The sequence below is a fragment of the Chiloscyllium plagiosum genome, chromosome 31, assembly GCF_004010195.1.
Source record: "Chiloscyllium plagiosum isolate BGI_BamShark_2017 chromosome 31, ASM401019v2, whole genome shotgun sequence".
NCBI lineage: Eukaryota > Metazoa > Chordata > Chondrichthyes > Orectolobiformes > Hemiscylliidae > Chiloscyllium > Chiloscyllium plagiosum.
The window spans coordinates 24,136,090-24,161,631 of NC_057740.1; the positions used below are offsets into that span (position 1 = coordinate 24,136,090).

At 41.3% G+C, this 25,542-nt stretch overlaps 1 protein-coding gene across 10 annotated transcripts in view; it reads right to left on the reverse strand.

Moving 5' to 3' along the window:
- atp8b3 (ATPase phospholipid transporting 8B3) overlaps positions 1 to 25,542 on the reverse strand; it is a 118,606-nt gene that overhangs the window by 21,641 nt on the left and 71,423 nt on the right. For 8 of the 10 annotated variants that reach the window (XM_043721162.1, XM_043721166.1, XM_043721164.1 and 5 more), the window contains 9 exons: positions 23,270 to 23,458; positions 21,278 to 21,390; positions 15,964 to 16,128; positions 12,287 to 12,398; positions 10,491 to 10,566; positions 8,780 to 8,924; positions 7,463 to 7,739; positions 2,353 to 2,576; positions 520 to 603 (listed from right to left, as the gene is read on the reverse strand). In XM_043721162.1, coding sequence (XP_043577097.1) covers positions 520 to 603; positions 2,353 to 2,576; positions 7,463 to 7,739; positions 8,780 to 8,924; positions 10,491 to 10,566; positions 12,287 to 12,398; positions 15,964 to 16,128; positions 21,278 to 21,390; positions 23,270 to 23,458 — 1,385 coding nt within the window. Of the gene's footprint in view, positions 1 to 519; positions 604 to 1,779; positions 1,876 to 2,352; positions 2,577 to 7,462; positions 7,740 to 8,779; positions 8,925 to 10,490; positions 10,567 to 12,286; positions 12,399 to 15,963; positions 16,129 to 21,277; positions 21,391 to 23,269; positions 23,459 to 25,542 lie in introns of those variants that run through there. The other 2 variants (XM_043721171.1, XM_043721169.1) reach the window with 2 other exon arrangements.

Consider the following 25,542-nt stretch of genomic DNA (forward strand, 5'->3'; position numbering starts at 1 on the left):
TCATTCCAGAGGGCAATTAAAGATCAATTGCATTGGTCTGAAGTCACTTGTAAGCCAGACCAAGTAAGAATGGGAAATCTTCTTTCCTAAAAGATATCAGTGAACAAGGTGGATTTATACATCAAACAGTGGTTTCAGGTTCACCATTATTCAGACCAGCTTTCAATTCCAGGTTTATTAATTAATCAAATGTAAATTCTGCTGGATCCAAAGTGAGGTTTGAAACCGTGTTCCCAGAGCATTAACCTGGCTGTCTGGATTACTAGTCCTGTGATATAACCACTATGTCACATTATTTGAAGTGTCACTTCACCTGACAAGGGAGCAGCACTCTGAAAGCTTGTGATTTCAAATAAACTTGTTGATCTATAGCCTGGTGTCATGTGACTTCTGACTCAATTTAGCAATGTGTTACAATTTTCTTCACAGTGCTCTGACCATCACTTGCATTGTTGGAGAACGCCTTGTTTATTTTCACTTGCGGAATCTGATGAACACAGAAGCTTGATGGCCCCTTACCTGATCCAGTGCTCCCAACAGGAGGACAGGCAGCCAGCTGTATGCCACTTTGTAGAAAGAGATGCACCACTTCTCAAAGACAGACTTTAGAGAAAACAGAGATCAGAATTCCGAAGGTTATTGTGCAGGTTAAAGAACAAGTTGATACAAAGCAAGTTAAAGCAATCCTATTTCGATGTAAACTTAGATTGATTGGCAAACTGGAGATTTGATAGAACACAGGGCAGGGCAGAATACATTTTGCATTTGAGTTGTTTTCTTTAGTTTCTGACTGAGAATTAACACCTTTGACTACTTGTCCGTTACAATTCAATCATTAGAATCACTTACACTGCAAAACAACATGCTGATGATGAATTCACCATTGATACCAGCTGGGAAAATTGAGTAACTAATCAGTAACCAATGAATCAATTCTGATGAGAGACTGGATAGGCTGGGGTTATATTTCATGCAGCAGAGAATGCTAAGGGGGGGAAGCCCGACTGAGGTGTGCAAAGTTATGAGGGATATAGATAAGGAAAAATGTTTTTTCTTAGTAGATGGGTCATTAGCCAGGAGACCCAGGTGTAAGTTAAGGAGTAGCAGATTTAGGGAAGATTTGAAGAATATGTTTTTCACCTGGAAGGTGGTGGGTATCTGGAACTCAATGCCTGAAAGGGACATAAAAGCAAGAACCTTCAAGACACTGAAGAAATCTTTAGATTAGCACTTGACGCAACATAGTATACAAGACCATGGGCCAAGTACTGGAAACTGGGATGAGAATGGAAAGGATGGGATGGCATAGTAGCTCAGTGGTTAGCACTGCTGCTTCACAGCACCAGGGACCTAGTTTTGATTCCACCTTTGAGCGACAGTCTGTCTGGAGTTTGCACATTCTCTCTGTGTTTGTATCAGTTTCCTCTAGGTGCTCTAGTTTCCCCTCCCACAGTCCAAAGCTGTGCAGGTTAGGTGGCTTGGCCATGCTAAATTGCCCATAGTGTCCAGGGATGCGCAGGCTAGGTGGATTCGCCATGGGAAATGCAGGTTACAGGAGTAGGGGGTGGGTCTGGATGGAACACTCTTTGGAAAATCGGTGTGAACTCAATGGGCCAAGTGGCCTATGTCCGCACTTATAGGAATTCTGTGAATTTTTATGTTTGATGACTGGTGCAAGCACAATGAGCAGAAGGGTCTCTTACCATGCTGTTAAATCTCCATGATGCTAACAGCTCATCAATAGTAGAGAGGTTGTCAAAGTGTACGATAGCATTATTTCCTTTAGACTGTGGGTGGTGTGATTAAAAGGTTTCCAAGAAGCTGGTTTTCTTGTTGGCAACACCTTCATGTTTTGTAATGGGAGAGGTCAAAGGGCTGAAGATAGAATAGGAGGAGCAAGATCAATCTTTCTCATGTAAAATCCAGGCTAGCCACATCTCCAAGCCCACCAAGGTTTGTGGGGTCAAGAACCATCAGCTTCACATATGGGCTTTTCACAATTTGGGGAATATTAGCAGTGTGCCCACACTAAAACTTCAGGAAACTGGGGAGGGAGCTGGTTGGCATGGGAGAGCTGAGGGAGCCAGGTCCCTCTCAGACAGTTTACAGATCTCACCTGGTCAAGTTTGCAAGAGGGAAATAGTCTCCTTAAGTATTCTTTTCATATTGTCAAATCAGGCTTGTTTTATACCAAATAAACATGCTGAGTTTTGGTTGTGTGAAGTCAGGTAAGTTCTGGCCTAGAAAGCCCTCAACAGAGCTGCTAACTGCACCCACTCAGAAATCCCATGCTTCCCATTGATTCAGAACGTCAGGTAAGCATATCAGCAACGTTAAGACATGTTTTCTTACCAGACCAGAAAATCCACTGAAGAATGCAAACCAGATTTGGACAAAGGAAAACGTAAATGTCTTGTATAGGAAATATCTCAGGAACTTGCAGATCCTTAAGTAAGACCATCGTCCATGAACCAGAAGCAGCCGTTCAAGGTAGCGGAACTGAGCGAGTGAGTAATCGCTGGACAAAACAGCTTGCATGCCCTCCTGTCCGCTGATCCCAACTCCAATATGCGCCGCTGGGGAAAGACACAACAGTTTGTAAAATCACTTGCTGTGAACTGGAACACTCTCATTCTCAGACCATTCGCAGGTTCTGGAATGACATTTTTCGTTTGACTCTGGTGGAGTCAAACCCACTGACATTCGAGAGGCTGGTTGATTTGCACCTCCTCCTGGTGTCACAAAACTTGTTCCTTTTTTTCTAAAAGCTGTTCCTTGGTTCAAGGAGACTCTGTCCTTGTTTTATTGGAGGGGTAATAAACCAGGCTGGGCTCCAAACAGTCTGATTTGGTACAGAGATGAAAAGGATTTTGAGAGGCCTTTTGTTTATATTTAAACAGATGAGACTTCAGGCCAAAGTGGTCATGTTTTAGAAGTGACCTGTATAATGAAAGGGGAATGGTCAGCTCTTTAAATAGACTGAGCAGTTTTAGTTCAGTCTTGAACTGGGAGGTTTAACAGGAAGTATGTGGAAACTCTCTCTCTTTTCTGCCTCTCAACTTCAACCTGTAAGCATGTGTTCTAGTTCTACTGGTTTTTAAAGGGAGTTTACTTATTGGGACTGTTGTGTATTTCGGAAGAGCATAATTAAGTCTAGTTGGATAGGTTGTGTTCTGTAGGGGTCCTTTACTCTGTTTTTGTGCTTCATTGTGTAACTTTGTGAATACATTTTTTGTGTTTTAAAATCTAGTAATCAACCTAGCTATCTTGCTCTGGATAATTTCCACTGTACACTTAGCAAAACAAATTGCCAAGTTATGATCTGGTGCTGCCGGCTTAAGAATGTTTTGAGTGGTCTGGCCTAGTCCATAACACTGGGCAGTTAGAAATGGGAAATAAACTTAACGCCAACCCAACACCATAAAAACAGAGCCAACTTGGGACTGGTTCTTGAATGATCTTGAAGCTTTGTCCAATCAGCATATCTATTTTTCACCTTTTATGCAAATCAGTGAAGATTGGGGACAATATTTCATCCTCAAAACACTCAGCACTGGAGCCCCTGGTGTGTGTACTCAGCACCCTACTGTACTCACTGTATACCTATGACTGTGTCGCCAAATACCAGATGAATGCCATTTACAAGTTTGCTGATGACACCACCATAGTCGGTCGAATCATAGATGGCGACAAAACAGACCACAGATGGGAAGTGGAAGAGCTGAAAAATGGTGCACTGAGAACAATGTTGGCAAAACCAAGGAACTCATTATTGACTTCATGCTCCCCTACACACTAACAGCATAGAGGTGGAACGAGTAGAGTGTCAAGCTCTAGAGAGTGGTCATCCACAACAAACTTTCTTGGACTCTTCATGTGGATGCACTGGTTACAAAGGCCCAACAACGTCTCTTCTTCCTCAGGCAGCTGAGGAAATTTTGAATGATGGCGAATACCCTTGCCAACTTTTATAGGTGTGCCATCGAGAGCATTCTGTCTGGATGTATCACTACCTGGAATGGCAACTGTACCATTCAAGATCGGTGATGGTTATAGGAGTGGTGAACCAGGCCCGGACAATCACAAAGGCCAATCTCCCATCTATAGAATCTATCTACCAGGCCCGCTGGCAAGGAAAGGCCGCCAGCATTCTCAAAGATCCATCCCACCCTGGCAATGTTTTTCTACAATCTCTACCACTAGGGAGAAGGTACAGAGGCCTGAACACACGCACCAGCCGGTTTTGTAACAGTTTCACCCTACTGTTATTAGAATACTGAATGGACTCTCAAACTCTTAACATTCAAATTAGATTAGATTACAGTGTGGAAACAGGCCCTTCAGCCCAACAAGTCCACACCGACCCGCCGAAGCGCAACTTACCCATACCCCTACATTTACCCCTTACCTAACACTACGGGCAATTTAGTATGGCCAATTCACCTGACCTGCACATCTTTGGATTGTGGGAGGAAACCGGAGCACCCGGAGGAAACCCACACAGACACGGGGAGAACGTGCAAACTCCACACAGTCAGTCGCCTGAGGCGAGAATTGAACCCGGGTCTCTAGCGCTGTGAGGCAGCAGTGCTAACCACCGTGCCGCCCACCAATTCACTTGTACCTGTGCTTTTGTTTTTGCCATTGTTTACCTATTATTTACTTATCTATGTGACTTAACTCTGTGATCTACCTGTATTGCTTGCAAGACAAAGCTTTTCACTGTGCCTCGGTACACGTGACAATAAATTCAATTCAATTCATCTTGCTCTAAAGGCAGCACATATCAATAAATGACTGTTGTAAATTTTGGCTGCTAATATTTAAAATAAACCAAAAGAACTGAACCTATTGGGGCTGTGCAGGGAAAGGGAAAGAATACTCAGTGTTCTCATGGATAAGATGCTAAGAGTTTAAGACACAGAAGTAGAATTAGGCCATTCAGTCTGCTTCACCATTTGATCATCATTTAATCAATGTTAAGGAGATAAAAACAAAATATTATACTTTAAAATAATGAGAATGATTGAACTGGAAAATAGTCTTCTTAAGTATTCTTTTCATATTGTCAAATCAGGGTTATGTTTCACAACTCCATTCTTCTGCCTTCACCCCATAACCTGCACCCCCTCAATAACTAAGAACAGGAGATGGAAAGGGAGGAGGAGAAAAGATCAGTCAAGGCAGGAGTCATTTTAACACGATACCCCCGGGTAGGAAACTCATGGGATTGGATCACCCAACAATAGAACATGGTGCAGTGCAACACTGTGTCTGTGTTGGCCATGATGCCATTCTAATTTAATCTCAGTTACCTGCACGTGGTCCATATCCCTCTGTTCCCTGCTTTTTCATCTGTATATCTCGATACACATGACCTACACTAAAGTAAGTTCCTTCCTTTAAGTTTAGAGAGGAGGAAATTCTCATCCCCCCCCCCCCCCCACCCACAGCCTCTATCCTACACTGTCTCTCCCTCCATCACCCCCAGCCTGTGCTGTCATCTTGTATTCCACTGAACAGTTCTGGGATCCTTTTCTCAAATGAATGCTTTCATCTTGTATTCCACTGAACAGTTCTGGGATCCTTTTCTCAAATGAATGCTTGATCTTTTGATTGTATTCTGAGGATGAACCTATCTCTATCACTTTTAGGTTTGGATTAATCATAGAAATTGTTTGGATGAGGAGCCAGAACTGTTGTTTCTTTATTTGGAAGCAGAGCTAACAATATAAAACCATCAACATTTCAAGCCGTTTTCATTTCTTTCTCCATGATACCTTGTTATTACTAAGCTCAACAATCTTCCACCACAATGATAAGAACTTTACATATCACCAGGACCTGGGAAGAGAGCTTAAAGTAGAAAACGTCCCACAAAATCTGGGTTCGAAATATCTGATTTGCCTGTTTATTAAATACTAGGACTGGTGTGACATCCACCAAACAACATTAACCTGCTAAAATATCACAGCCTGTTCCTAACACTGGGTCTCAAAATGTTATCACCTATTGAAGCAGCACAATGGAAGACTGATCTCCCTTTTAAAGTCTCAAGATCTTAAATCACATTGTATTAGTTTCTGCTGAGCTTCACTGTTTTAAATGAAATAGTTCAATTACACAGAAAAGAAAAGGAATAGATCATACTTCTTTTACCATGGTTTTCATAACCAGTACAGTTTCCTAAAAAAAAATGCCATTCTTAAGATTTGGGTTTAATGTGTTGTAAAAATAACTATTGTACAAACCACCAGGTGGCAGCACAGTTCCTGTAAACACTACACCTGAACATGAAACAATATTGGACATTGAGACCAATTTTTATGTATTGGCCTTGCTTAAGGAGAAATTAACAAATAATTTAACTGTAAAGGAAAAAACAAAGGCTGGTAATGACTCAAAGTAAAATTGGGTGTGTAGGATTAAGAGATAAAAGTTCAAACTCATAAAAGGAAAATTGTGAGGGAGTTCTTCACTTGAAGAATGATTAATATGCCAAATTAGATTTCAGAAATGGTGGCAAAGACCTTGAAATCACTTAAAAAACTAATGTCTTTGAGTAATGGGCCATTAAGTTACCTGATTCCCTAGCAGTTCCTGAAACCAATAAGAATGCAGGATGTGGTAAGCGATAGGAGGATTAATGTCTGAATCCATAAGAATCGAGGACCACATTCAACTACGGCATTCCATTAATATAATCTACCTGCATCCAATTGCAAAACTATTAAAGGTTAAATTTTCCTTTTTAGTAATAAATCAGAGGGATCTGACATCAATCAACCAACATTAATGAGTTATTTCAGGGGCTCACAGCACCTTTCCAGTGTGTGTTCCATAATGTTACCGTTCTTTTAAATGCTCGATGTCTCTGAAATAATGCTGCCAGTATTGCTGATGGTTGCAGTCACAGAATATCAGAGTATTACAACACAAAAGGAGGCCATTTAGCCCATCAAGTCCATGCTTTTATTCTACTACTTGGTGCCAGTGGTTCTTTCTGCACATATCATTCCCCTGTTCACTCTTCATACCCTTTAGTTTGTTTTTCCCCCATCACCTGAATTCCCACTTCTGTTTGCCTGTAATGTAACTCTTCCCACCAGATTAGGCTCCCATCATATAGACAGGACACACAAATTGAGATTTCCATGGATACTGTACTGAGGTGGCTTGAACAGGTTCCCATCCCCCTCAACTTACCTACCCCATCTTGTCCCAAGCTCACGCATTGTCCCCTCCTTCCTCATACTCACACTGATCTTCTGTAAAACTGAAATTACTGATTAACAACTGAAGTTAACTAGCTGATTAGTTAACTAGTCAACTAGATTAATTTAGGATATCTGGTCAGCAAGCACGAGTTGGGTCTGTTACCATGCTGTAGATCTAACACTGCTCTATGGCTTTGGACCTTAGCTGTGTCTCTCTCTTCATGGCTTTGAGAGTTTATTCTTACTTTTCAGCATGTTAACATCATTCGCTCCATCTCCTATGGCCAGCGTGATGGCATTCTTGTACTTTTTGACCAGCTGTACCACCATGGCTTTCTGCTTGGGAGTGACACGACAGCAGATGACAGACTTGCACAGACAGGCCAGCTCCACAAATGCTCTCTCATGAGCCTCCTCTTCACAGTCAACTTCCTCTCTTGATTTTGGGTTAATGACAGTTCTCAACTTCCAGCAAGATGTCTTCTTCCTTTTCGATTGCTTCAAGCGTCTTGTGAACTTGTTCTAAATGTAGATTGGAAAATGTTACAAATTCAACAAGTGGAGTTGAAACGGAATTGATATTTGTAATTAAACATTTCACTAATGGGAGGCAATATTCCACAACGCTTTCCCCACTGTCTCCCACTGACAGTCCATGAACACTTTTGAACGAGTCTAAGTGTATATATTTGATACAACTTATCCAAATTTGAAATTGAACTAACATGGTTGCAAGACCAAGAGACCTTGCAAAGTAACCTGGTATCTCCCTCACAGATAAATAAGAACGACTGGAATATGACTAGAAGCAACACCTTCAAGTCTAGATATGAAGAGTATAAAAGGGAGCTAAGCACAACAGACATCCAGACTTCAAAGCTGTGTTAAATCTTAAGAAATTTATGCTAAAACGTAAAAAAAAAACTTGTAAGTCTCAGTGAAATATTTACATTTCAACAGATTAATCAAAAAATGTGAACAACTGGTTTGACTAACTATTATGGTCAGCCCCAACAATAAAAAAAAATAATAACATGCTAATATGAAAAATGAAACAACTATTTGTAGTTGTAGGCCAGGCAATAGGATATAAAAAGGAAATCATAATCATGGGAGATGGTGCAGGATGAGATAAGGGAAGTCTAGCCCAGCGTGTGCCCTTTCATACTCACTACAATTTTTACCATTTTAATTGATGTCACCTCTTATTCTTCTAAACTCCAGACAATAAAGGTCCATTTCTCTGTTGTCAAAGTATAACTCTTTAATTCCAGGAATTAAACTGGAAATCTACACAGCTCTCTTTCGATTAGTTTCATTCCTCAATACAATTATCTCACTTATGTCACTTCCTCTGCTTGTTCTCAGGTCCAGATCTGGATCATGCTACATAACATGTCATGTTCTGTGTGAGTGTTACAGCAAAATCCATTGGAAGATCGATAATTCTCCCATTTTCCTGGTCACTGTTAAGATCTGCACACAACATAATTGCTATTTCTTGGTAAAATAATGCTTAATAGAGTCTAAAAGTAAATAAGTCGAAGGAACGTGTAGCTTACCAAGAAGCTTCCCGTGATAATCAGAGCCTTGTTGTCACACGAGAGCAGGTCAGGCTGCTCACTGTTGCTTATGGCCCCAGAAATTGTTGCAATGTTGTTATCCTTGTACATGTAGTTGCTCTTCTGTAACTTCTCCAAGGCTTTGCTGAGGTGGTGAAATGACAGAAATGTGCACTATGTTACTGTTGGCTCACATTTCACACAGGATCCCTCAGCTCATGCTCTTGCAGTTAAGTCAGAGGTCTGTAAAACATTCTAACTAGTCACTATTTAAAGGGTTACATTTAATAAAGTGAATGAGCTACTGATCATTCCAAAAGTCCCTAGATACTTTCTAATCAACCTATTCAGATGTGTTCTGACATATCTCTGGAGCAGGCAGGACTTGAACCCAGGCTACAATTAGAAATAAAAGCAGCTTACAGGAGATGGGAGAGGGGGAGAACAGTGCACTCTCACGCTGCCAAGGATGTTAATAATAATCTTTATGATGATCATTTCGTACTCAAGCCTTAAAACGAAAGGTTTTGTCACGTGCTTAGGAAGCAACACAATTCGATTTTGTGTCATTCATTGATGAGATGTGATTGGCTGTGCCAGCTTTTGTTGCCTATCCCTGGTTGCCCATGAATGAAATGTCCATTCGGAGGTCAGATTAGAGTCAAACACATCGCTGTGTGGTCACACGCAGGTAGATATCCTTCCCTTAAACAGCACTATTTGCAACAATGGTTACCTTGAGACTATCTTAATTCTAAAGTTTTAATCAAGTACAATTTTCATCATTTGCCCCAGTGGGATTCAAACTCACCTCCCCAGGGGTCCTCTGGATATCTAACCCACTGATACTGCCACTATACCACTACCTCACCGTTGTATCTAATCATGGTGCCATGAATTACTACAGTTCATTGAGTGTGCATTCCAAAGGCCTGGATTTAGGCCCAAGCCTAAATCTTCAGAAAAGATTTACAAGGATGTTGCCAGGGTTGGAGGATCTGAGCTACAGGGAGAGGATTGAACAGGCTGGGGTTGTTTTCCCTGGAGCGTCAGAGGCTGAGGGGTGACCTTATAGAGGTTTACAAACTTATGAGGGGCATGGATAGGATAAATATACAAAGTCTTTTCCCTGGGGTTGGGGAATCCAGAACTAGAGGGCATAGGTTTAGGGTGAGAAGGGAAAGATATAAAAGGGACCTAAGGGGCAACTTTTACATGCAGAGGGTGGTACGTGTATGGAATGAGCTGCCAGAGGATGTGGTGGAGGCTGGTACAATTGCAACATTTAAGAGGCATTTGGATGGGTATATGAATAGGAAGGGTTTGGAGGGATATGGGCCAGGCGCTGGCAGGTGGGACTAGATTGGGTTGGGATATATGGTCGGCATGGACGGGTTGGACCGAAGGGTCTGTTTCTATGCTGTACATCTCTATGACTCTCTATGACTCTAAACAGCAGATTCCAATCATCTCTCTCTCTGCCTCACCCAGAGCAGGAAGGCTGGGATGCAGAGAATCCCACTCTGAGATTCCTCAGTCCTAACCCACTCAGTGCTAGTCAGACACAGTTATGTCATAGCAACAGACACCCAAAGCATTTTCACACCTCCCCACAATGCCAAGGTTATCTTCCACACCCCTTATATTGTGGCAGCTACACCACACTGCTGAAGCAATTCACTAACAGGGAACACCACTCCTCATTACTGACCTGATATCATGCCCATCAAAAAGCACCATTCGGTCCGAGAGTAACTTACAGGAATATCCAATATTAATTGCCGTTTCTATTGAAAATGGGGGAAAAAAAATGAAATTACAAAAAAAGGTAATTGCTATTCATTCAAAAAGTGTTGCTGTCTACCTAGTAAGCATCTAGGAATCACAGGCTTTTCCCAAAGGCTTTATTGACCCATATTCCAATGTTGAAAATATGTATTTGCCCACATCAGCAGCAACTGCATTCTGCTGTGGCTCTCAACTCTGCATTGCAGCTGTAACAATTTCTGTGTCAGGGAATGAAACAGTGCTCAAATTCATCTTATACCATGGTCACAGAATTCGTGCAATCTCCCAGTCTGAAGATGATGCCTCGATACTGTAACAGTCGGATAATGGTTTTTGCTCTCTCCTCTTTTCAATGGCACTGTTCCTCTGTGTTCCATTAACATGGGAGTGAGGTGCCACAGAGCAATGCTTTGGGATTCTTTGAGGATTTGGGTGGACAGCAACAGCCTATAGGGTTAAAGTCAGACTGTATAAGCCAGGTTTAAGTTTGCAGTCATTTGAATTAAGATCAGAAATGTGCCAAAGCACATCAGAGACTTTAGTTTATGTTGCCGAACTGAGACCTGACTGGTCCTTTTTTTTGTATTGGAGCAATTGTGGATTCTGTGGTAGAGTAAGTGAAGACAAGAGATCATATGCAACTGTCCAACCACACCTGGCAAGTCAAGGGGAGTAAGGTGCATTGAGGCAGGCACTGTGTGTGGACAAGACAGCAAGGGTGTTACAGTATGGTTATTAATGCTGAGGAAGGGGATTGGGTGGGAAATAGTGACAATGATTTTTCTGTCATCATTTTGTTCATGATTGTTGGTTGGAATTTTAAGACGTTTGTTCTGCAGCTCCACTTATTTGGTGGAATACAATTGTAACATGGTTGAATCTAAAGAGTGAGGTCAATGGAGGAGTCCTGGGAGTGCTGTAAAACCACTGGGACAGTAATGATGGGCAAGCCTGGGCAAGTGCCCTTAAATCTAGCAGCAGGACCTCTGACCCCTTGAGTCAGTGACAGAGCCAACATCCAGCTGCCTGTCCAGGCATGAGATTGGCCACTTTACCCAGGTATGCACGGCTAATGAAAGCAGCATGTGATCCTCAGACAAAGCTCGACCCTCCTTCCAGAAAGAAACAGACCCTTTTCTAGTCCAGCCTTCTGACTCAGGCTGCAAGGTCGGAGACTCCAATCCTTGCTTTCAACTCCAGATTCACTAATTAACTTTAAATTTCACCTCAGCACTGGTGTGATGTGAACTCATCAGCCTGGGTCTTTGGATTGATAAATCCTGTGACATTTCCACTGTTCTGTAAGATGCCTTGTGTCTTTGCATTGGCCGAAGATAGACCACATTCAAAAATAATCACAAAGCAAACCTAGTTGGCTGTTGAAAGGTAGGTGGACGTGAATGGCAGAAAGAAAACTTGGTTGAAGATTGTGGTGCTGGAAAAGCACAGCAGGTCAGGCAGCATCCGAGGAGCAGGAAAATCAACATTTCGAGCATAAGCTCTTCATCAGGAACAGGGGTCCAATGAAGAGCTTATGCTCGAAACATCGATTCTCCTGCTCCTCGGATGCTGCCTGACTGGCTGTGCTATTCCAGCACCACACTCTTCGACTCTGACCTCCAGCATCTGCAGTGCTCACTTTCTCCCAGAAGGAAATCTTGCACAAGTGAGGAAAAATGTTAAAAAGTATATTTGAATAATTTAGGATGATTCCAGCACCTTTCTTATCTCCGGTCAGTACCCAAATTTTAATATCTGCCTCCTTCAAATTCTGAATGGTTTCAGGGACTCCATCTTGCAATTTATCCTCAATAGCAGTGGCTCCGATTAGCTGTAACATAAATGCAAAAAAGCACTTCACTTAAGCAAAGGCCTTCAACACGTTTGCAAGCATTATGCTGAAAATAAGTGTGTATAAGAGAGCCACGCCTGAAGACTGGTACAGCTAAAGATTCTGTTCCTGGTCGACTAGAATTTCTTACCATTCTGATAATGTTTCCACTCTCTATAATTTGATTTTAGCTTTCCTTGGTAATCCCCATCATCCCCTGTTGAGGGATTTTATCCAGTCATTTATTCAGCTTGGAACCTGATCTGGATTAGCTGGATTTATGTTGGGGTCTTTAAGTAGCCTCAGTGCCCAGAAAACAAACAGAGGAAAGTTAGGTGGATTTCTGATACTACCAAATGCCACCTGCACCTCTGCCTGAGGACATTGGGTTAAAAAGGTTTGACCTCCTCAGTGATGTTCCCACAGTTGAGGAACCTCCTGATGCTTTGATGTTGGTGAATGGGAATTTTAACCCCAGAGGACAGTAGGTTCAGGTTGGCTGGGAGGTTAAAGACTGCAATTAGTTTTGATGGAAGCAGAATGAAGAGCAGGCAGTGCTCCCAGGGTGTGAATTAAAAGTTTAAATATTTCACCACAACGTCATTTCCTCCACAGCTTAACCTACCCCCCGAAAGAAAAGACAACACCTAGAGCAGCTTTTCCTCTGGCCTGCTTCATTTTCCACCATGAATGGGACACCCCACCAACCTTTCTGTTCCCCAGTCTCCTTCAGGAGGCTTGCAACCTGCCCTTTGAAGCCTTTTCTATTATTCATTTGTGGTATGTGGCAGCTGCTGGTATTTATTGCCCATCCCTATTTAAGAGCCAGATTGGATAAGGATGGTAGTTTCCTTCCCTGAAGGAGCTAAGTGAACCAGAGGGTTTTTCCCAACAATCACAGAATCCTTAGTCTGGAAAAACCCAGCAGGTCAGGCTGCACATCTGGGCAGAGAATCAAATCTAATATTTACAGATCAATGATTTTCATCCATTCTAGTAAATGGATCTGGAATGCCCTCTCTGCCTGATGCAGTCTGGCCTGCTGTGTTTCTGCAGCATTTTCTGTTTTCATTCCATTTTACTAATGTTGATCTTGTAGTCTTTTGTACTATCCAGAATCTGAATGGAATTGCTCTCTAAATACATTGTTAAATTAGCTTGTTTGAATTCCACAATTCAGAAGAGATCAAGAAAGGTCCATTGATGGTGTTGCAAAACACACCTCGTTACACCAATATAGAATTCAACTGAATCTCAGGGAGGCAATGGCCTGGTGTATTGTCACTGGACTGTTAATGCAGAGACCCAGGTAAATCAATAAAGATATGGAATTAAATGTCCCTAATGATGAAGATGAAACCATTGTCGATTTTCGGAAAAAAAACCCATCTGGTTCATTAATGTCCTTCAGGGAAGCAAACTGCCATCCCCACCTGGACCTGGAGTGACATGTGACTTCAGACCCATAGCAATGTGGTTGACTCTTAACTGCCCTCTGGGCAATATATGCTGGCTTAGCCAGCAATGCCCACATCCTGTGAATAAGTTCAAAATAAAGGAGTTTTTCCTAGTCTCTGATTCAAATGTTTGGTAGCTGCAATGGGCTGCACAGACTTCATATTATAGCACCACAAATTGAAAAGTTTAAACCAATTAGTCTTTAACAAAAATGAAATAACTGTGAAGTAAAAATGCATTTCCATGCACACCACAGTTTGCCTGAAATACAAAGACGTGTATTAATTCTTAAAATGAGATGTTAAAAAACATTTGTCAAAATTTCAGCTGAAGCAAACAGAGGTTTGTTTTCCAGTTATCAGAAGGTTTCAGATGGAGAGTATTCATCTGACCCTTGTTACATATTTAATACAATATTTATCAATAAGATGATGAGGAAGGAAGGTGTCACTTATGAAAAACAATTAGATTACTGAAGAGAAAGCTGAGCTCTCGCACTCAGGTTGTTTATAGCATCAGTAACCTCATAAAATGTCCCAAGACACTTGACAGGAAAATTATCAGATGTAATTGACAGCAAGTGTAAGGAGATATTAGGACAGATGGCAAAAAGCTTGGTCAAAGAGTTAGGTTTGAAAGGACCATCTTAAAGGAACAAAGACACATTACAGGAAAAGGAAGCTTTGGGAGAGACTTTGAGCTTCGAAGCTCAGTAGCTAAGAGACAACCACCAAGGACTTAAGAAAGTGAGGGAATATGGAAGAGACCAGAATTGGAAGAATACAGTCATAGAGTTAAGACAGCATGGAAACAGACCCTTTAGTCCAACCAGTCCATGCTGAACATAATCCCAAACTGAACTATTCCCACCTGCCTGCTCCTGGCCCATATCCCTCCAAACATTTCTTATACATTAGATTAGATTAGATTACTTACAGTGTGGAAACAGGCTCTTCGGCCCAACAAGTCCACACCGACCCTCTGAAGAGCAACCCACCCAAACCCATTCCCCTACATTTACCCCTTCACCTAACACTATAGGCAATTTAACATGGCCAATTCACCTAACTTGCACGTTTTTGGACTGTGGGAGGAAACCGGAGCACCCGGAGGAAACCCACGCAGACACAGGGAGAATGTGCAAACTCCACACAGACAATTGCCCGAGGCGGGAATTGAACCCAGGTCTCTGGCGTTGTGAGGTAGCAGTGCTAACCACTGAGCCACCGTGCTGTCCACATATATTTTCCTAAATGTCTTTTAAACATTGCAATTGTATCCACACCCACCACTTCCTCGGGTGGTTCATTCCACACGTGAACCACTCTCTGTGTAAAATAATTGCCCCTCATGTCTTTTTTTTAAAATCTCTCTCCTCTCACCTTAAAAAATATGCCCCCAGTCTTGAAATCCCTGATCTAGAGAAGAGGCACCTACCATTAACTCTATCTGTAACCCTCATGAATTTATAAACTTCTTTAAGGTCACCTCTCAACCTCCAACTCCCAAGTGAAAAACGTCCCAGCTTATCCAACCTCTCCTTATAACTCAAACTTTCCATACCCAGCAATATCCTGGTTAATCTCTTCTGAACCCTTTCCAGCTTAATAACTGGGCAACCAGAACTGGACACAGTATTCCAGAAGAGGCTTCACCAATGTGCTGTATAGCAGGGTTGGTTACAGAGTTACGGATGGGCAAGGCTCTGCAAGGATTTGAACAGCAGGATGTTGGTGTACCATGTCTTCCTAGTGAACCAACTTAGTATTGACAGGGCAGGAGTGTAGCCCAGAGAGAAACAGGCCACTATAAATGTTCAGATTACACATTAGCAGTGGTTATACAAGTATCTCCTGCATTGATCTAGACAAACACCCTTATCATCAAGCTCTGTGTTTCTTTCAATATTATTAAAGGTCTAAATAATGAAGATTCTCCTGGCAAAGGTTAACTTGAAAGCATCCTATTGGCTATATATAAATAATGATGCTCAGAGGCAACAAACTGGTAGAAACAGCCATTATTGTGTCTATAAGTTAGCAAATGAAAGGGTTTGACTTGCAAATACCTCTTCCGGCATAACTATTTAATAAAGCCTATGGCTTACCACCAGATCTCTTTCAATTTCTTCATACAACTCATCGAGCAACCTTCCACGATTCTGTAGAATGACGCTAGCTTTGTGGTGCCTTTGGTTCCAGTCTTTGAAGTAGCTTTCTTCCACTTCTTTGTATGCCAGACACAATGTCCGCAGTGTTTCCGCAGCAAAGTACTGCAGAAAGCATATCAATTTTCACAACACAGTCCTGGCAAATGAAGCTTACCTTCAAGCTAGCATTGATTTATGCCACAATTTATGTGTGAAAAGATTATTGAAGATACAGTATTCCCTATGCTGCCTACCTCAACAATATTTCATAAGCAAGGGACGCTCTTTCTAATATTTATGCTGGGATGCTAACCTATTTATAATGAGAAATATTTACAGTACATCGGGGAGAACTACATTTGAAAAGTTAGACTTTTCAAGTGATATTCAGAATTGTATAAAATATCTTAAAATGTACTTGAATCATTTGAAAAGAATGAGTTTAGGCCAAGATTTGAATGCTATGCAATGCCATATTTTAAAGCACAACTGGTACAGACATAATGGGCTGAATGGCTTGCTTCTATCCCAAATGGTTTTTTTTCTGTGTTTCTATGTTTAACGGCCTCGCTGTTTCTCATGCTCTTCAGTGAAACAGTGAGATGAGCTGTGTCTCAGTCAGTGTCATTCAAGATCAGCTGACAGAGATATTGATAGATTATGTCACTCTTTTCCCCACTCCAATTTGGAATATTTCAGGATGGCACACTGACTCAACTCTTAATCAACAAAGAACTAAAACACTCAAAGTGATATCAAGATTGAGGTTTTGATTTGCTCTCAGGCCTTATGGACGACATTCCTGAATCACTGGTATTATCAAATCGCTCATGTGAAGCCTTTTGCAAACATCACATCAAATTTCAAAATGGACAGTGTAAACCCATTAATAAATGGGATAGAGCAACTTTCAGAATGGCTACACCGGAGAACTAACAAAAGAATGCCAGGTCAGGAGATCAGTACATTAGTTCACCAGTTCTGACTGGAACTAATCAATAGGCAAAAATGATTTGTTACTTGACAATGTGACAGTATTTTCCAATCTTGATACAATAATTGTATTATATAATGTTATAATAATGTAATCATCAAGATTTATTCATTGACAATGTGCCCAGTTCTTTTCATGTGATATGGCTGCAACTTTAATTAATGAAATTCAGCATAAAAGTGAGAATTGAAACTAAAGGAAGTAATGTACCCAGAGAATTTGAGATGTATTCAATGATTTTAATTTTCTCACTATCTTAAATTGAGTACTTATTTCAAGTCCCTAGCACTGCATTTGCTAATATGTTTTGTTTGGTTGCAGTGTTTGTGTTAATCATTGTTCCAGCACTTTGATTAAACACCTCAGCCCAATGCTCTCAAAGTTAATTTATATTGGAGCCAATTATTGCCTCATACAGTTCTGACAAATGGGAGTTATCACTTATTCTTAGGGTATCACAATGCTGATGTTATGCTCCCACTACACATTACCAAGTGCAAAAAGATCTATAACTCATTACATAAACACTACAAACATGAGACCATAATGCCATCATTATATTATATGTTAGCAGTTGGATCCTTAGGGAAAATGGCTACAATCCAATCCTCATTGTGCAGCAAAGACTACACACAGATCATCACAGACAGGATCAACAGCAGGGGTTTATGTTCCAACTTGGGGGTGCTGGATTTTGCATGGACTGGGGAGCACCCAAGGTAATAGGCAAATACAGAGAATGGTGTGGGAGGCATCGCATCAGATTCCCAGCAGCAAACAAACTGTAAGCAATGAAGGTAGGGGCAGGGAAGGTAACAAAATGGGAGACTTGCTCATTAGAATGAGAAGCACCTGAGATGTTTAATTACTGACTTGCATAAATTTAAATATGATTTGATGCAATATAATTCTGCCTCCCTGGTTTAGCGAAACACACATATTCATTAAACCACCCAGTGAAAGCTGGTGACTTTTATGTGGCTTGCCTAACTTGATGGGTGGGAGTGTGTATCACAGGATGGTGAATTGCTTTTGAAAAATCTTTCTTCTTGGAGGCTGCCTCTAGAGAGGTTTTGGCACTATGGGAATCATTCACCCTCTACTTCACCCTCGAGCACTGGAGGAGATCAATGCTGCAGATGAACAACATGTTGTGTATTTACCAGTGCCTGCTGACTTGTAACTGTAATGAAGGGCCCCCTGCCATTTCAATATGGTGCCATTTCTTGCACATGAATTAGGTGATGCAGGCAACTGACACCAAAGTCATGCCCTGCCAAATGACCCAGTGATGTATGATATGGTGAAGCAGATATAATAGCAACATTTAAGATGCATCTTGACAGATATATGAATAGGCAGGGAATAGAGGGATACAAACCATATCCAAGCAAAAGATTTTTATTTTGGAAAGGCATCATGTGTCAGTGGGCTGAAGGGCCTGTTCCTCTGCTGTACTGTTCTTTGTTCTTTGATCTCTTTGTTCTTTGGTAAACTTACATAGATTCACAGAGTCATATAGCGTGGAAACAGACCCTTCAGTCTGAGCTGACCATGTTCCCAAACTAAACTAGTCCCACTGCCTGCACTTGGCCCATGTCCCAACAGTCCCTGTTCATGAACTTATCCAAATGTCTTTTAAACGTTGTTCAGTGTACCTGCATCTGCTACTTTTATCATCACCCACACTTACGGGCTTACCACCATGTGAACTGGTTTAGCTGGCTGCATCGTTCCCGTGTAAGATTCACAACTAATTCTAGACAGAGACAGTGACAACAGGACTAAATCCAAGCTAAATATTAAAGAGACCTAAGATCAATGTTAGGAAAGAAGGTGCAATAATGATACCACCTTCCCACACAATATCAGGGACATTTATGTGAACTTGCTTTGAAATCCTCTGGGCAAGTAGCTCTTGTGTTTCTTAAATTAATTTACTTCCAATCAGAACAGCTCGTTGCACTACTTGGCTTTTGTTCGAATGAGTTAGAGCACTAATCAACAACTTGCATTTATATAGCACCTTTTACACAGTAAAATTACCCTGCAATACCTTATAGGAACATTATTTAATATAATTTGACATCAAACCATTTTAAGAGAAAGGGCACCATATTGATGGCCTTGGGTGCAGTATTAGAGCCGAAATGAGCACGCCAAGAAGAGCATTCTGGTTTTTGAAAATATAAGTTTACCTACTTAATGTCCAGTTGAGGTATATCAGTTTTATTTTAAGTGCGCGTATCAGAATTTTCACAAGAATCTATTCCCAGCAACAGTACAACTTAAAGAGAACTCATTCCTGTCACCTCTTGTGATGCAATTCTCACAGTGAACTGTGCGGAATTTGTGTCCTGTATTGTGGAAATGATGAACAGTTGTGTGCCTCTAAAAATCCCCTCTGTGTATATCATCACTGAAGTTATTCCATTCACATGGAAAAATGTTGCTCAAAGTCAGGGTGAGGGTGGTGGTGGTGGTTAACAACATTATGTTGATGCAACAATTACTGAAGTAAATCATTTTCTTAAAATGTATTAGAAGAGAAAATATTGCATAATTGTATTTTCAGCAAACACAGAATTTCCTATTATTCACAATTCACATGAGAATTAGTACTTAAACGACAAACCATCCAGATTTTTTATTTCACAGTCTTAAGTTATTCTACATGAGTATGCTGACTGTGTTACAGCATGTATCATACGATTTCCCTAGAGGTCTTCAATCTCCAACTTCCTTTGTCTGATCTTCTAAATTCATCAGTCCACCTGAGAATTGAGGATGGCCCTGATTTTAAATGATTTACTGGATCTGGCAGAATTGTAGTTAAAATGATAATAGTACCTTATCCTCACTGATAAATGTTGCAGACTTGCCATGTCCTGATTTTACCCTGCCTTTTGAGCAAGTGAGGAGGAGATCAGCATACCTATTCCATTAACTTTATCACCCATCCTCCATCAAGTCATGGATTTGGTCAGGTTTGGATCACATGTAAACATATGATGACCAGCCAGACCCACCACTTATAGGTTCCATGCCCATCCACCAAGCTCCCCTGACCACCTTGTTAAAAAACAGGACCAATAATTTTTACAATGGGAGAACATTAGCGAGGATCTTGACAAAAAAAAGTTTGTTTGTTGATTCACAAATGTTCATAATTTCCACATGACAGAGACCCCCAATGTCACCAAGTACTCACTACGACGACTAGAGTCATAGAGTACAAAAACAGACCCTTCATCCCAACCAGTCCATGCTGACCATAATCCCGAACTAAACTAGTCCGACCTGCCTGAGCTTGGCCCCTATCCTTCCAAACATTTCTTATTCATGTACTTATCTGAATGTCTTTTAAACGTTGTAACTGTATCCACATCCACCACTTCCTCTGGAAGTTCATTCCGCACATGAACCACTCTGTGTGTAAAAATAATTGCCCCCATGTCTTTTTTAAATCTCCCTCCTCCCACCATAGAAATGTGCCCCTTAGTCTTGAAATCCCTGGCCATGGGAAAAAACACCTGCCAGTCATCTTATTTATACCCTTCATGATTTTACAAACTTCTATAAGGTCACATCTCACTTCTATGCTCTGGTGAAAAAATCTCCCAGCCTATCCAGCCTCTCCTTTTAACTCAAACCCTCCATTCCTGGCATCATCTCTTCTGAACCTTCTCGAGCTTAATAATATTTTTCCAACAGCAGGGCGACCAGAACTGGACATAGTACTTCAGAAGGAGCCTCAACAATGTCTTGTACAACCTCAACATAGTGTCCCCATTCTTACACTCAGAGGTCAGAGCAATGAAGGCAATGATTGCATTACAAGAGGCCACTGGCAAGAGTTCACCTTAAGCTGGCAGTACTGCACTGGTTGTTGTGTATAAATATTCCAATGAAGTGTGTGTTCCTGCTTTTGGGTGGTGCCATTCTCTAACAACTCCAGAGTAAATTGCCCAGCAGAAAATATCAAAGCAATTTATCAGTTCAATGCGGATTGACATTTCTCAACCCGTGGGACCTGCAATTCCCCATAAAACATATGGAAGCTGAAGAATTTCATCAACATAGCATTTACAAGACCGGGGATTGAGGAAATTATTAAGTGACGACAATATGAAGAGACGCACAAAAAATGACAATTTCTACTTCCCACGGACTCTGAAAAACGTAAAGCCAGCTAAATATGTTGAATGACGTTTGAATGCACCCACAGTGCTCACGGTAGATAATTTGAATATGGTAAAAAGAAATGTGTAGCCTTACATCAAGTGCCATTTGAGTGCTCTCCTTGTGGGGACAGTTTGGACAAAGCCTTTCATATATCACCGCATCTGCTCCTTTGGAGTACAGTTTAATCTTTCCCTCTGAATCTTCCACTGCAGAATAAAAGTGTTCCAAGTGAACCTAGGCACATGAACTTTCACAACTTCAAAGAATTCACAACATCGATCAACTGAGATTGGGCTCAGGGCTACAAATACAAGAGGAGATATTGCATTTCATCAGGAATGCATCACAAAGTGTAATGCTTTCCAAAAATAAAATGAGCACAACAAACTCAGAGCTTAATTTTGTAGTCAAATTGTTTTCGATTTTCTGGTTCCAGCAGAGCCCAGGAGAACTGCAGAGAGTAGGAAAAATAAAATTGAAATGCTGACCTCATAGACAAGGAGGATGGCTTATTTCCATGTGGTACTATCCTCCTTAGAGGAAACAATTCTACAAGCCAAGAAACATTTCAGCTGTGATGCCCAGTATGTGCTGTGGAGAGTAATGGGACAAGGTGGCAGATGCAATTCAGTTTTGTTTTGAAGTTATACTTTCTGTTCTTATGGTTAGATAGCACTTGGATCTCAGAACGCATTATGGCTCTATTCAGAATAGTCCAATTTAGGAAAGAGTTCCTGAAACAAATGTTTGGCCTCCACAATACATATGCAAAACATTCTGACATTGTCTTTGGATGTTAATAATTCATCCTCTTCAAATTTAGCAGACTCTGCACCTCTGGCTCAGAATATATGTGCACAACACACCAAGTTGAACATTAGGGAGTGGTTTTATACTTGTAAACCAGGTTTATTGTCAATTAAGTTTTAGCTCAAATAGTTTGGTACCTGTTTGTACCAGAACATGTCAAAGAAAGCCAATGAATTGCTGTGAAAAACCTCTTACATCAATAAAATACTTTGGGGAATGAAAACTGCCACTTTTACCTGGGTAGAAACAAAATAACTGCAGAGGCTGGAATCCAAGGTAGACAAGCAAGAGGCAGGAAGAACACAGCAAGCCAGGCAGCATCATGATGTAGAGAAGTCAACGTTTTTCCAATTTCAAATAACCTCCTTCCCATCCCCCGACTCCCTTTCCACCCCTCCCCCTCCCTTCCATTCCACTGACCGAAGCTTCCTTCCAGCTACCAACCAGATCCATCCTTCCCATCGACCAACCAGGCTGTACCCTCTACCTGTGTTCACCTATCCCTACCTCACCACTCTGCCCCCTTTCCCACCCAAAATCCTCCCCCACCATCCCCCACCCCCTCCTTTATCTGCAGCTCCCCTTACCCCCATCCCCAGTCCTGAAGATGGGTTATACCCGAATCGTTGATATCTCCAACTCCTGATGCTTCCTGGCTTGCTGTGTTCTTCCAGCCTCCTGCTTGTCTACCTTTACCTGGGTGACTTCAATCTTACAGTGTACATTTGACTTTCAATTCTATAAAAAGTGGTTCAACAAGCCATGGAACAAGAATTATGGAATTATAGAAATTCACGCTGTGTCTGTGGTGAGTTATCCAGTAATGCCACTCGGCTACACCCTCTTTTAAAATGTGACAAGTAATCAGGCTGCATGTTCTGAAAAGGAGGCACAATACTCAGATGGGTGACTGATTGGCATATGAACTAGGGTAGGCTTTTGCCCATCTTCTTGGTTGCTTGGCAAAGAAAAGGAATAAAAAACAAACAGTCAATGCTTTAAGAAACAGATCTTCCCCATACAGAAATAAAAGCCTTCTACATACACCGAGAGAGTGGTAATGCAGGGTGGTAGTAGCAGAAATGATTAACAGTCTCCAAAGGTAATTCAATGCACACTTGAGGGGAGTAAACATAACCAGCTACAGGGATAGAGTGGAGGGAATGCAGCTGACTGGATGTCCTCACAGACTCAATATGCTGCATTTTCTCTAAAATGCTGCATGACTCTGGAAGTGGAAATGTATTTTTAAATTTGTTTTCTTTGCGTACTTACAGATAACAGACATCCTCTTTCGGAAGCTGTTGAAGTCCAACATTGCCAGCACTGTATACGTCCTCTGAACTCCCAGCTCACTAATGGTTATTGTGTCCTGCGTACGTGACAGAAACACATAGCCAAAGTTTCTTGCTGCAGTTACCAGAGCCTCTTCATCTGGGGAAGCAGCTTGATATGTAAGCTGACCTTGAAGATAAGAAAATAAGAAAAGTTCAGTTTCTAAATAGAAGATGTTAGGAAATTCTGTCAAATTAGGTTTCTGAGTTCCCAATGAACACAGAAGAAATAATTCAGTAGCACTGGGCTGAAACAGACTGTTTCTCAGCAATATAATTAATTGCATCCAGCACTGATTACCTTCTGTAAATTGGAATAGGGAGATCCCAACTGAAACAGAAACCTAAATTAGTCCAGTGATCCCATTTCACCAAGTCACTGCCCAATTTCTGCTACTGGGCACATCTTTCAAAAAAAAAATTAAAGCAGGAATGCTGTAATAGGGAATCCATTGTTTTCTATATTTTGTTCTTAAGTTGACCTGAGGGAGGGTCAAACTCAACAAATGCGAAATAAGTCATAGAGTTATGACATAGAGTCATATACCATGGAAACAGACCCTTCAGTTCCACTCATCCACATGGAACAGACATCCCAATCTGACCTAGTCCCATTTGCCAGCATTTGGCCCATATCCTGCTGAACCCATCCTATTCATGTTCCCTTCCAGATGCCTTTTAAATGTTGTAATTGTACTAGCTTCCACTACTTCCTCTGGCAGCATCGTGAAAAAGTTACCTAGGTAAAAACAATGACTGCAGATGCTGGAAACCAGATTCTGGAGTAGAGTGGTGCTGGAAAAGCACAGCAGTTCAGGCAGCATCTGTGGAGCAGGAAAATTGACGTTTCGGGCAAAAGCCCTTCATCAGGAAGACAGGCAGAGTGCCTGAAGGGTGGAGAGATAAATGAGAGGAGGGTGGGGGTGGGGAGAAAGTACAATAGGTGGAAGAGCTTCAGGGCAGAGGAAATGACCTGGGAGTTGCAGTGGGAGAGGGACTCCCTGAGATTCTTGTAGAGAGAGAAGAAAAACTTCTTCAAGGCAGGCATCCTTGCAAGAGGATTCGCAGTAGGGTTAGAATCCCTCAGGTCCTTTTAAAATCTTTCTCCTCTCACCTTAAACCTATGCCTTCTAGTTTTGGACACATTTACCTTAGGAGAAATACCTTGCCTATTCACCCTATCCATGTCCCTCATGCTTTGTAAACCTCTTTAAGGTCACTCCTCAGCCTCTGATGTTGCAGGGAAAAAAGCCCTACATACTTAGCCTCTCCATATAACTCAAACCCTCTTGTACCAGAAACATCCTTTTAAATATTTTCAGCACCCTCTTGCGTTTAGCAACATCTTTCTTATAGAAGGGTGACCAGAATTATTACACAGTATTCTAAAAGTGTTCTCACCAATTCCTGTATAGTTGCAACATGACTTTCCAACTCTATGTTCTGACCAATGAAGGCAAGTGTCCCAAACACCTGCGTCTCCAATTTCAAGGTACTACGTATCTGCACCCCCTAGGTCTCTTTGTTTAAGTCCTGCCCTGATTTGCCTTAGCAAAATCAACACCTCATATGTATCTACATTAAACTCAATCTGCCACTCCTTGGCCCATTGATCAATCTGATCAAGGACCCGTTGCATTCTGAGATGTTCACACACCACTTCTTTTGGTGTCATCTGCAAACTTACTAACCATACCTCCTATATTCACATCCAAATTATTTATATAAATGACAAAAAGCAGATGTCTAAGCCCTGTGATGTCTTCCTTACAACTGTCTTTCTTCCTTTAAGGAACTCTCTTTAAAATTATGTCTTGAGCCGAATGACTGAACAGATGTGGTGTGTCTGCTTCTGCTGGTGCAAAATATGGGCATTCCACATCTACAGTTAGATCCTGTGAGTAATGCACCCTGACCCATCAGCTGGGTGTACTCCTGTCCTGTTCCTCATACCCACTTTAACTGGCAACATGTGCACTTCAACATTATTCAAAAACTATGTTGATATTTTCCAATGCTCAATCATTCCTGCATCTACATCTGTGTATTTTTAAGACTGTTTTTGCCAACCATAGCGTTAACCTGACAAACAGAGGTACCCCGATTATCCAAATATCAAATATCCGAATATCAGATTATCCAAACGATCTCGAGGTCCGATAGAAACATTACATCAGAGCTGTTACAACCCTGATCGCGTCTTTTGTTTACAGG